The sequence below is a fragment of the Nomascus leucogenys genome, chromosome 6 (genome assembly GCF_006542625.1).
Source record: "Nomascus leucogenys isolate Asia chromosome 6, Asia_NLE_v1, whole genome shotgun sequence".
NCBI classification, from domain to species: Eukaryota; Metazoa; Chordata; class Mammalia; order Primates; family Hylobatidae; genus Nomascus; species Nomascus leucogenys.
Window position 1 is genome coordinate 84,185,546 of NC_044386.1, and position 13,316 is coordinate 84,198,861.

Here is a 13,316-nt window from a genome sequence, read left to right on the forward strand (position 1 = left end):
GCGTAGACTGCTGGAAAGCACTTCCTGTGGGCAGGAGGGTTTTTCCTCAGTGCTAGAAGCCCTTGTGTACCCCTCCTGTAGAAACTCTGGCTTCTCTCCTTGCCTCTTAATTGCAGCAGGGAAAAACCGCCCTGGCAGTGGCCGCCCGCAGCAACCATGTCAGCCTGGTGGACATGATCATAAAAGCTGATCGTTTCTACAGATGGGAGAAGGTACGGAGGCCTCACACTTGATCTTTCCTCATTGGAAAGGGAGTGATTTTGGCTCCAGATGGAGCTGGCTTTGAACCCCAGGCCTGACCAATTCTGGGTCCCTCAGTCTCCAAGCGGGTGATAATCACCACCTTGTATGTTACCACAGTTGTTTGTGAGGATCTGGTGAAGGGCAAGTGTCCAAACAGGCTGAAACAAGGCAGACTGAGGTCCATGCCAGCGTGGAGATACTGCTGGACACTGCTGTAGCTTCCAGCCGATGAATGCATGCATGCATGAATGCATACATGTGTGAAAAAGAGAGGGCAGGTGGTTCCATCTCACACCATCTCCAGGTGATTGAACTACTGCTTGGGATGCTATGCTCAGGCAACTTTCCGAGCCAGAAGTAAGTGTGCTGGGATTGATTAGTAGTGTCTCCTGTGGACTTGGGACAGAAGAGTGGCAGAATGTTTGCTATTCCAGTTAGCAAATGGAGGTAGGGAGTTTTCTGGTGTCCTTGGGGCTTGTTTTTATATACAGAAGATAATTTTGCATTTACTTCAGTTTTCAAAGTTAATACAGATGGTCCCCAATTACAATGGTTCAGCTTATGACTTTTTTACTTTATGATGGCGCAAAAGTGATACACATTAAGTAGAAACCATACTTCGAGTACCTGTACAGCCATGCTGTTTTTCACTTCAATATAGTATTCAATAAATGACATGAGATATTCAGCACTTTATTATAAAATCGGCTTTGTGTTAGATGATTTGCTCCACTATAAACTAATGTAAGTGTATTAAGCACATGTAAGGTAGGCTAAGCTAAACTATGATGGTCTGTAGGTTAGGGGGATTAAATGCATTTTCAACTTTTATATATATATATATATATATATATATATATATATATATATTTTTTTTTTTTTTTTTTTTCTTTTTGAGACGGAATCTCACTCTGTCGCCCAGGCTGGAGTGTAGTGGTGCAATCTCGGCTTGCTGCAACCTCTGCCTACTGGGTTCAAGCGATTCTCCTGTCTTAGCCTCCCAAGTAGCTGGGACTACAGGTGCCCGCCACCACGCCCAGCTAATTTTTTGTATTTTCAGTAGAGACGGGGTTTCACTATGTTGGCCAGGATGGTCTCAATCTTCTGACCTTGTGATCTGCCCACCTCAGCCTCCCAAAGTGCTGGGATTACAGGTGTGAGCCACCATGGCTGGTCAAATTATGATATTTTTATCAAGACATAACCCCATCATAAGTTGAGGGGCATCTGTATCGAATCTGCTAAATAAAACCTAGTTTTTCTTAAACTTTAAAATTCATTTTATAAATCTTATTATTCTATTTATACAACTAATAAATTTTTCCAGTCAGTTTCAAGGAAGTCTTTTGAGTAATGTTGGGTCCCATGTTTAAACTTAAACTACCTTAAACATTGAAACTGAATAAATAAACTTAATATAACAGATTTTCTTTTTAAGCACTTCAAATGCTTCTTAAATTCTTAAATTATCCTAATAAGACCATTAACTTAAACCTGTAAATAATCTCAAATATCTTAAACATTCCAATGTGGTTTACAAACTTAGTAAACTTCTTATCCCTTTCAAATAAAAATCACTGTTTCAGAATCAATTGGTAGATAAATTTCAGTAGGAATCATAAGATGTTCTTCCACTGATAAGCTAGATTCCCTTAAACATTGCAACTCTTTTACATACAACAGATTATTCCTAAATATAATCCCAAAGTGTTAATACTGAGGGTTGGACTAACCGATTCATCTCTGTGCTGAGTACTAAGCCACTTCAGGCTTTACAGGTCCTCACCACTAAGGCAGTGGCTGCATGTCAGAATCACAAATCCCTCCTGGACCCCCAGGCCAATTCAGGTAGAATCTCTGAGGTGGGGGCCAGACATCAGTGGTTCTTAAAGTTCCCAGATGGTCTCAATGTGCAGATGGGGCTGAAAACACTGCCCCAGGGGACCAGTTTTTAATACCCCAGGTGAGAACCAAGCTTCACCTCACAGTGATTGCCAGAGACTGTTGACCATGACATAAGCTTTGGAATTGCAGACACCAGGATGATTTTTTTCACCCTGAACTTAACAACCAGAACTCTGCATCCATTCCCTTTAGAGGGCCCTAGGCTTCTATGGGCTTCATTTATGCTATGACAGAATTCTTTAGTAACCTCTAATTTCATTGCCTGCTTTGCTAGAAAGGATTTTGTAATCCCACCCTTTACTACCCCTTGTGATTCAGCAAATCCGATTCTTGCCCTGCCTGGTTTGGCCAAAGCTTCGGAGTACTTCTGCTGACACCCATGCTATAAGAACACAGGAAAGAGAGGCAGGTGACCGGAGGAATCTGGAAAGGCTCCCTGGAAGTAGCACATGGGTGGTCTTTTTACTATGACAGTGAGGTTGAGGGGCAGGAAGGTGAGCAGAGGAATTCCAGGTGGAAGAACAGTGGGAGCAACTTGGGTTCCAGAGGTCAAGGCAAGGCATGGAGCGAGAAACCAGAAGAGAGGACATTAAGTCCCTGGCCATTGCTAACTGCAGCTCCCAGGCACCCCAGCAGAGGTCGTAGGAGGGTCATAGGGGCCTCGGCTCGGCATTGCCCCTGTCTGGGATCATGAGGGAGAGCTTCTGCACTTTTGGGATCTGCCACACAGGACCACCCCAGTGACCTCTCTGGGAAGAGCTTGTCCTTTAAGCAGGACCATCGGCAGGAAACACAGCAGCTCCGTTCTGTGCTGTGGCGGCTGGCCTCCAGGTATCTGCAGCCCCGTGAGTGGAAGAAGCTGGCATATTCCTGGGAGTTCACGGAGGCGCATGTCTATGCCATCGAGCAACAGTGGACAGGTACCACCTTGCTTCTCCTCGCCCCAAGCAACCAGTGGGTAGAGGGGTGGGGCACCTGAAATGTGTTCAGTTTTCTGTGCTTCTGGTGAAAGAGCCTGTGCAACCCACAGCCTGGTCCCACGCTGTCCAACACACCTGGTGCTCTGTCCCTCCTCCAGGCTTCTGCACAGGGTGCACACTCTGCCTCTCCCCATTGATTGTGAATTTTACATTCTTCACCAATCAGCCCAAACCGATACCCACTGTTTATACCTAAACTAAAACCATTCTTGGTAAAAAGAAGAGGGCCTGCTGTTGTCACTATTATTCAACATCTATATGGAAATTTTGGCCCTGGTTCTAAGGTGTGAAAAGGAAATAGAAATAAGGAGTGTAAATATTGTAAAGGAAGAGAGAGACTTATTATTCAGATGGAATACTTAATATACATAGGACATCCAGAGGAATCAACTAAAAAGAAATCTTAGAATTAATCAAATAATTCAAGGAAATGGCTAAATATAGAAAATATACTAACACCACAGAACTCCTATGAACCACTGCTAAATGGGCAAAAAATATATAGAGAGAATCTTTTAAAAGAGATTCCATTTACAATCGTGTGTGTTTCATCTGGAAAACCTAAAAGACAAATATAGATGACACATATGAATAAAACAATAATGGTTCAACTATAAAAGACGACTTGTGTAAACGGAATGACATTCTGTATTTGTGGCAAGAAAAAGTATCATATAGATATCAGTTTTTCCCCAATTAGATTAAAACTTTGACCTAATTTTAATCAAAATAGGTTTTTGAAACTTAACTGAAGTATTCTATAATTTGTCTGGAAGAATAAACAGGGATATAAAAGTGAACATTCTGGGGTAAACAATAAAGGGGATCTAACCCAAGCAGACTCAGCCTTTGTTTTTTTTTTTTTTTGAGACGGAGTCTCGCTCTTTCGCCCAGGCCGGACTGCAGTGGCACGATCTCGGCTCATTGCAAGCTCCGCCTCCCGGGTTGACGCCATTCTCCTGCCTCAGCCTCCCAAGTAGCTGGGACTACAGGCGCCTGCCACTGCGCCCGGCTAATTTTTTGTATTTTTTTTTTAGTAGAGATGGGGTTTCACCGTGTTAGCCAAGATGGTCTTGGTCTCCTGACCTCGTGATCCACCCGCCTCGGCCTCCCAAAGTGCTGGGATTACAGGCATGAGCCACCGTGCCCGGCCCAGACTCAGCCTTTTATAAAGCCAAAATAAAATTAACATAAAGAGATACCTGGATCAGGCATGGTGGCTCCTACCTGTAATGTCAGCACTTTGGGAGGCCGAGGTGGGCAGATCACCTGAGGTTAGGAGTTTGAGACCAGCCCGGCCAACATGGTGAAGCCCCCATCTCTACTAAAAATACAAAAATTAGCCGGGCATGATGGTGGGCTCCTGTAATCACAGCTACTCGAGAGGCTGAGGCGCAAGAATGGCCGAGGAGGGCAGATCACGAGGTCAGGAGATCGAGACTATCCTGGCTAACACGGTGAAACCCCGTCTCTACTAAAAATACAAAAAATTAGCCGGGCGAGGTGGCGGGCGCCTGTAGTCCCAGCTACGCGGGAGGCTGAGGCAGGAGAATGGCATGAACCCCCGGGGGGCGGAGCGTGCAGTGAGCCGAGATCGCGCCACTGCACTCCAGCCTGGGCGACAGCAAGACTCTGTCTCAAAAAAAAAAAAAAAAAAAAAGAATCGCTTGAACCCGGGAGGCAGAGTTTGCAGTGAGCTGAGATCCCACCATTACACTCCAGCCTGGGGGACAGAGTGAGACTCTGTCTCCCAAAGGAGAAAAAAAAGATTCGTGACACAAAAATATGCAAATTGATATTTGCATATCAATTTGGGATAGAGCAGAGTTCAAAAGTAAACGCTGCTACGGATAAGAACTTTCATATATGATAAAGAAGCACTTGTACATTACAGTGGCAGGGGCAGAGATAGTTAAGAAATGGTGTTGAGACTGCTGGGTCAAGCGGAAGTGCCACCACACCAAGGGCAGCACTGTGAGGACATGCCTGCTGAGGGCCCCAAGAGGGGCACAGAAGGTCAGAGGGGCGAATGGAGTGACCTGGACCTGATGGGCGTGGTCCAGCATCTATCTGTTTCCACAGCACAGGAGAGCCAGCTGAATCACAGCCAGCTGAATAACATGTTAACCCCATGCCGTGTGGGCAATTATTTTCCAAACATGGTTGTATGTTGGAACCACCTGGGAAACTTTGAAACCGTTAAATGCCTAGGCTGCACCCAGTCCCAGGTACATGAGAATCTCTGGGGGTGACATGGGCCCTAGGTGTTTCCAAGTAGCAGCTGAGTCTCTGAACCACTGGCGCAAGGGAAAGAGCATGGCCAGCTCCGTCTCTGACTAAGCTGTGTTCTCATCTGTAAATTAGGACCACTATCATGCAAGACACAGATTATTTTGAGCAGCCAGAGAGGTGAAGTGTACAATTTGTGCATCATGGTACCACAACGATGAATGTCAATTCTTTCTCCATTCAGAGTGACACCAACAGAGTGCATGGTGGGTGTTCAGGAGAAGGCCTGGGGCTGGGGAGGTTCTAGAGACCAAGACACAAACCCTTCCCACCCCATCTGAGAGGCTGCTCCTCCACTCCCCTTACCTATCTCCAGGCTGAGCTTGGCTGGAGCATGAAGGGCCTTGGAGGCTTTTGGCCTCTTTCCCACCTGGGCATGTTCAGGAGGCGGTGCAGGGTGGCATAGCCAGGCGCTCTGGTCAAGTGGCCTCATTGGTTCCTTCTCCCTCTCTCTCTCCTCCCTCACTGTTCTCAGGCACCAGGAGCTATCAGGAGCACGGCCACCGAATGCTGCTTATTTGGCTGCATGGCGTGGCCACGGCTGATGAGAACCCCAGCAAAGCGTTGTTCGAGGGCCTCGTGGCCATTGGCAGGAGGGACCTGGCTGGTAAGAGCGTACTCTGCTGGGCTTCTTCTCAGGAGCTGGGTGGCCCCCACTGGAATGCAGCAGGGCTCTCCAAGGGCTGCTCAGACAAGAATGCTGTGATGCTGGCTCTAGGCCTTCCAGATTCCTACCCCTAGCCCTGCCCTCTTTTCCCTTGGGCAAACTACAGTGCCTCCTAGCCCTCGTTTCCCCATCTGTGCAATGAGGGTGTTGGCCCAAACTGAACCCTGTGACCTTCACAGCCCCGGAGCCAGTGATGCTGTCCATAATCTCTTCCTTACCAGCCCTCTATACCTTGACATTTTTTTCCATTTTGGAATAAGCCTGGAACCACCTTCAGACTTCTTTTTTCACAAACATTAAGACATAGGAGCCAAAACTGACTTAATATGAGTTGAACCAGTCAAATCTGGTCAAATAAACCTTCTGAGGTCATCACAACTTACTTGAGTATGCCAATCTCAAAAGCCTGATTTGGGATTCAGAGTGTTCTGTGGAATCATCAGACAAGCAGGATAGAAGGTTCTAGTACTAATCCCTCATTAAAAACAAAATCAGCTCATGATGAAAAAGCCTTAAACGCTGTGATACCCACTGACGTGGTACATAATGGGGCAACCACAGAATGGGGCACTAGGCAGTCACTGATAGTGTGAAGGCTCCATTAGTTATGAGGCAACAAAGAAAACTACTCCTGACATATTTCTAGTATATTGCTGAGGGAAATGTTTCTAGCATATTATTGAGGGAAAAAAGGAAAGAACCCCCCCTCATAGCTGCTATAGGCAAGGTGGAAAAGCTAAGAGTCATTTCAGGGTAGAGGGATTAGGGATGCTACCTTTCTTTCCCCAAAATGTTCTTAAATATAGTTGTTGCATCTTCTTTTAACACAAACTGTGGCAGGCAATTAAAACATAAAACCAGTCCTGTGAGGCAGAGCTTAGGCAACAGAGGAAGTAAGATTCTTGTTTTTAACAGAAAATATCAGGAAGAAAGCAAACGCAGCCCCGAGTGCCCCCAGGAGGTGCACAGCCATGTAACCGGAGGGGCCAGACCTTCAGGCACGTGGGACCTCAGCGTGTGGAGCCACCTGAACAGAAGACGACCATCATTTAAGGGCTTTTAAAAAAATCACTGTTAACAGACCTTCAGCTGATTCTACTGAAATGCACAGTCATGCAGAGCCCAGGAGGCAAATGTTTCTACAGTGATCTTTTTCATGAGGATGGGTCCAAGGGCCTGTTTCAAGTTTTGTGGGTAATCCCATCCCACAGGTATGGTCCTTTGGAGCTCTTGGAGCTCTTGGCACACTTTCTTCTTTTTTTTTTTTGATATGGAGTCTCACTCTGTCGCCAGGCTGGAGTGCAGTGGCGCAATCTCGGCTCATTGCAACCTCCACCTCCCAGGTTCACGCCATTCTCCTGCCTCAGCCTCCTGAGTAGCTGGTACTACAGGTGCCCTCCACCACACCCAGCTAATGTTTTGTATTTTCAGTAGAGACGGGGTTTCACTGTGTTAGCCAGGATGGTCTCAACCTCCTGACCTCGTGATCTTCCCCAGGGATGGGGCGTTCCATCTTCTGCCCTGTCCGGCAGAGTAGCCGCTTGCCACCTGAGGCTGTCATGCACCTGAAATGTTGGCTAGAGGGACTGAGAAGCTGAAATTTCTTATTTCTCATTATTTGAAATTGCAGGCACCCATAGCAAGTGGCATCCATGGTGCTTGGCTTTGAGGTGCCAGGCAAGCACAGCTTGTTGTGGGGCTTGGCTGTACCAGCAGGGGGATGTGTTTCTGGGGAAATGTAGCTCTGGAAGCTTCACGGTTTCCCAGAATGTGGAAAATGTATCTGTGCAGGATAGAAATCCTGCCCAGAGGCTGTTTCTGTCTCATTTGAGCTCTCTTTCATGTGGCAGAGCTGGCTGTGACCAGTTTAGGAGCCTACATTTTAGAAAAGCTTACCTCAAAGTTCTGCATTGAGCCTGAGACTGGAAAGGAGATAAAATAAAACAGCTGACAGGAGCTTTGGCAGTCACACATGCCTGATGGGGTGCACAGGGCCACAGTCTCTGAAAGGCAATTTGGCATTGTCTGTCCACAATATACTTTTATCCATTGGTCCAGCAATCCTACTTCTAGGAATTTTTCCTACATATAAACCTGTATGCATATAAAATGACAGACATACAAGGTTATTACTTTGAAAAAGCAAAAGACTGGAAACAAACCAAGTGACTGGCTACAGGGGACTGGTGAAATAGAGTATGTTCCATCCACACAATGGAATTCTGTTCAGCAGTGAAAAAAGGATGAGGGTGCTTTCCAAGTGTTGTTATGGAACGAGCTCCAGGATAACTTAAGTGGAAAAAAACCCCAAGATACAGGTACATTAAACCGAAGGAAATTGGTTCAGAGGATATCTGCACTATTTTTAGAGAAAAAGCTTCCTTTCTCTCTTCACCTTTTGCAGGTGATGTATTTTTTTCTTTGGATTCCTTTTTTTTTTTTTTTTTTGAAACAGTTTAGCTTGGCCAGGCGCGGTGGCTCATGCCTGTAATCCCAGCACTTTGGGAGGCCAAGGCGGGCAGATCACAAGGTCAGGAGATCGAGATCATCCTGGCTAACACGGTGAAACCCCATCTCTACTAAGAATACAAAAAATTAGCCAGGCGTGGTGGCGGGCACCTGTAGTCGCAGCTACTTGGGAGGCTGAGGCAGGAGAATGGCGTGAACCCGGGAGGCGGAGCTTGCAGTGAGCCAAGATTGCGCCACTGCACTCCAGCCTGGGTGACAGAGCAAGACTCTGTCTCAGAAAAAAAAAAAAAAAAAAAAAAACAGAGTTTCACACTTGTTGCCCTGTTTGGAGTGCAGTGGCGTGATCTTGGCTCACTGCAACCTCCGTCTCTTGGGTTCAAGCAATTCTCCTGCCTCAGCCTCCGGAGTAGCTGGGATTACAGGCACACACCATCATGTCCAGCTAATTTTTGTATTTTTAGTAGACAGTTTTCACCATGTTGGTGAGGCTGGTCTTGAACTCCTGACCTAAGGTTGACCCATCCGCCTCAGCCTCCCAAAGTGCTGGGATTACAGGCATGAACCACGGAGCCCAGCCATCTTTGGATTCTTAAAAATTCTAAAACATATTTGTGATCTATTACATTATGAAACATGATAGGTAAAAAATAGACAACTTTACCTACCACTAAGTTATATTTAATCAGCATTCTTTTGTTTCCTAACATATATGTTGCGAGCTAAATGTATGCTCTTACTCTAAATCTTTCTGAGCTACACTTTAAGGGTGAAAATTGTTTTGTTTTGTTTTTTGAGACAGAGTCTCGCTCTCTCACCCAGGCTGGAGTACAATGGCGAGATCTCAGCTCACGGCAACCTCCACCTCCCAGGTTCAAATGATTCTCGTGCCTCAGCCTCCCGAGTAGCTGGGATTATAGGTGCGTGCCATCATACCTGGCTAATTTTTGTATTTTTAGTAGAGATGGGGTTTGGCCATGTTGGCCAGGCTGGAAAATTGAAACATAATTTCACAATTATTCCTTTTTCCACCTTAAGTAATAAGAGTAAAATAATTTCTGTGTTTTTATCTTATACACATGAATAAATAATATGGCTTATCACAGTTACAATGTGTTTTCTGAAAGTAAAGATTATTTTACCTTGAAATTACAAAAATTATTTTCAGTTTTCCAAAATTCTATCTTTAAACCTAAATAATTCAATTTCATGGATGCACAAATGTTTATTGAGAGTCTCATATTCATACTTTTCTTCACAGCACTATAAAGTTGGACTTGGAAAATTTGGACAGCCATTTGCCATTGTAATTTTTATTCTTTTTTCTCCTGATTATTTGACAAAACTTGTATCCACATTGTAGTTGTTCATGTGTCTGCTTCTATTACATATTGTAAAATTATTAACTACTTCCCAAAATAGTATTTCTCTCAGCAGATATTTCTTTGGTACTACCATGTATTGTGTAACTTTTGGAAAAGTAAGGTGGCTTCCCTGCTCTCAGTGAAGCATTTTATTAAAAGAATAATTATAATTTAAAAAAAGATACAGATCAGTACATATAGTATATTACTAATAGTATGCTGTTAATTGTGTAAGAAAGAAAGGAAATTAGAAAACATTTGCATAAATAAAAGCTAGACAAAGGCTAAGAAACTAATCAGGTGGTTTCCCTGGGGTAGTAGGATAATGGGGAACAGTGGGGCTGGGACGGGGTGGGAGAGAGTTGTCAGTGGTTCCTTTCTATACTGTTTTAACTTTTGAAATGTGTGAGAGTGTTACTGAAAACTGAAAGGATATGACATTCTGGAACAGGCAAAACTACAAAGACAGTAAAAAGATCAGTGATTTCCAGGAGCTGCAGGGGCAGTGAGAGGAAGGGAGGGATGAGGAGGTGGAGCACAGGGGATGTTAGGGCAGTGAAAGGTTCTGTATGATACTGTGATGGTGGGTACGTGACATTGGGCATTGGTCAAAGCCCATAGCACGTACAGCACAAAGCGTGAGCTCTAATGTGAGCTATGGACTTTAGTTAATAGTAACGTGTCAATATTGGTTCATCAGTTGTATCAAATGTATCACACTGATGCCAGATGTTAATAATCGGGGAAACTGTGTGTAGTGAAGAGTACGTGGGAGCTCTCTGTGCTATCTGCTCAATTTTTCTCTAAACCTAAAACTGTTCTAAAATAGCAAGTCTGTGAAAAAAACAAAAGTAAAGTTATAAAAAGAAAAGAAAACAGAGGCATTAAATTAAATCATCTATTCCTCGGGAAAGGTATTTTGTACCACACGGGACTGAAATCATTTCTCTGGATGAATTTTATAAAATGAATTTTGTAATTTTTTTCTGAGACAAGTTCTTAAATACAATAAAATTGAAATGTTGAAATATATCTCTCAAATCCAGTACTCTTTTCTTCGGGAAATATAGGGTGAAATTCCAGGTCAGACAAGCAGTCACAGATTGGTGCTATGTAAGCATAATGGCTCGACTCACGGCCAATGAATACTTCCTGAGTGGATTTTGTGCCAGGTGGCCTGCCAGGAGTGGGTACAGAGAAGAGCGCCCACAGTTCCCTCCCCTTCCCCAAGCTTAGGGTCTAGTGGGGGAGAAGGGCTTGCACACCAATAACTGTAATAGGGTGCAGTCCACGCTGTAATGGATGGGTGCAAACAACTATGGGACTTCTTCCTGGGCGAAGGAAGAAAGGAAGAGGAGGAAGCAGCTCACAGAGGAGACAGAAGTGGGGAAAGGGCAGTCCAAGCCAAGAGCACAGCCTGAGCAATAGCCCAGAGGTGTGGAGAGGGACCCCCGCTTGGGGAGTAGCGTGGCTGGAGCACAGGATGCGTGGAAGGAGGGGGAGCTGTGACCTGAGGAGCGGGAGGGGGAGGGGTGCAGATGCGTTGGAAATTGTTCCCCACCCCATCACCAAAAATTAGATGTCTCATAAAGTAGAAACTGAACAGAATAGACTCCGCCTTTGGAAATGCACCTCTGCTTGTCCTTTCAGAATCTTACTTTACCTTGCTAATTGTGACTCTCTTTGTTTCTAAAATGTATATTTAAATCACTTTTCCAATGGATATTTACTTACAGTTACTCCCTCCCTTTTCTTTGAGATGGAGTCTTGCTCTGTTGCCAGGCTGGAGTGCAGTGGCACGATCTCAGCTCACTGCAACCTCCGACTCCCTGGTTCAAGCAATTCTCCTGCTTCAGCCTCCCAAGTAGATGGGATTACAGGCACGTGCCACCACGCCCAGCTAATTTTTTTTTTTGTATTTTTAGCAGCAATGGGGTTTCACCATGTTGGCCAGGATGGTCTTGATCTCCTGACCTCAGGTGATCCACCCCCCTTGGCCTCCCAAAGTACTGGGATTACAGGTGTAAGCCACCACACCAGGCCACAGATGTTGATCCTTAATAAACACCTTGCACCCAAATTTTCATCTCTGCATCCGCTTCAGCCTGAGACATGGGGGTGGAGGAGTGAGTGGGGGTGGAGGGTCCAAGATGGCTGAGTTTCTAACTGGGGATTCCAAGGAACAGTGATGCCAGGACCTAAGATAATGGGGCTAGAAGAGGAAGGGCAGGTTTGGGCAGTGGGGCCATGGGCATAGCTTTTGCCTGGTTGTCTGTTGAAGGCTGAGATGCCTGTCGAAGGCTGGCCTAATAGATAGGCCTGAGTACGCATTCAAGGCCAGTACTCAAAATTGATCAGGGCTGGCAATGACAACTTGCAGTCATCAGGGTGCAGAGCTGGGGAGTAGTTAAAGTTGTTAGACGGCTCTAGTAGCCTCAGACGCTACTAGTTAAAATGTCAAGCTTCGCCCTTATGATTTACCAAGTGTTTCCATAATTCACGACTGTTGCCAAGCCACAGATAGAGAAGACACTGTGGCCCCTTTGTGGAAAGATCACTGGCTTTAGGGATGGTCAGATTCAAGGTGGCATCCCAGCTCCACCCCTTACTGCCTGACCCAGTCTCCAGGTCCTCACCTGTAAAGTCAGGATAATCAGGGCTGTATTGGGGATGAAGTCTAAGAGGGTATGGCCAACCCAATATTCTGAAACCTGGCACATAAAGGGAAAGAAGCACTGATGCTTATTTTTCTGTCTAAATTGTATCTCAGTGAAACCAAGCAGCTGATGAGGGCAAGTTTTTGTTTTTTTAAATTGGTAATTTCCAGTTAATAAATGCAGAAGGAATGATAAAAATTAGTATTATTACTGACCTGCAACCCCTCATGGAATGATGCACCTGTGCAATGGTCAGCAGTGGCAGCTAAGCCAGCAGGTGACTTTCTCAGGACTGGATCAGGCTGGTGATGCCTGAACACACCCAGCAATCATAACAACTTAGACACAACCAGACGACGGATGCCTCCTGAGACGACGGCAAGAGAAACACACAGCCCCATCTATGCAGTGTTCCTGCCAAAAAGATCGAGCTTGACCTGATCAAGCCTCTTGATGTAACTACCAGTTTACAGGAAATACCAGGGACAGAGAAACAAATGGAAGGACACCATGAGGCTGCAGTCAGCCAAATCTGGACTGTGGGGCAACTACAGGGAAAATGAACCTGCTTCTTCACTGAATATATGGCAAGAAAAAATGGAGGAGGAGCTTCCAGTTCAAAAGAGATCTAAGAGACAAAGTGTGGGCTTTATATGATTAGAACACGTCACCTATTAGAACAAGTCACCTATAAAAAAAAAATTTATGGAATAATTGTGAGAACATTCACTGGATTATTAGACAA

At 45.1% G+C, this 13,316-nt stretch overlaps 1 protein-coding gene across 7 annotated transcripts in view; it reads left to right on the forward strand.

The window, feature by feature from the left end:
- The window catches only part of ANKDD1A (ankyrin repeat and death domain containing 1A), a 47,830-nt gene extending 39,304 nt beyond the window's left edge, over positions 1-8,526 (forward strand). For all 7 annotated transcript variants that reach the window (XM_030814557.1, XM_030814552.1, XM_030814553.1 and 4 more), the window contains 4 exons: positions 117-212; positions 2,879-3,068; positions 5,893-6,024; positions 7,000-8,526. In XM_030814557.1, coding sequence (XP_030670417.1) covers positions 117-212; positions 2,879-3,068; positions 5,893-6,024; positions 7,000-7,061 — 480 coding nt within the window. In that variant the 3' untranslated portion in view covers positions 7,062-8,526. The remainder of the gene's footprint in view (positions 1-116; positions 213-2,878; positions 3,069-5,892; positions 6,025-6,999) is intronic.
- The last annotated feature ends 4,790 nt before the right edge of the window (positions 8,527-13,316 follow it).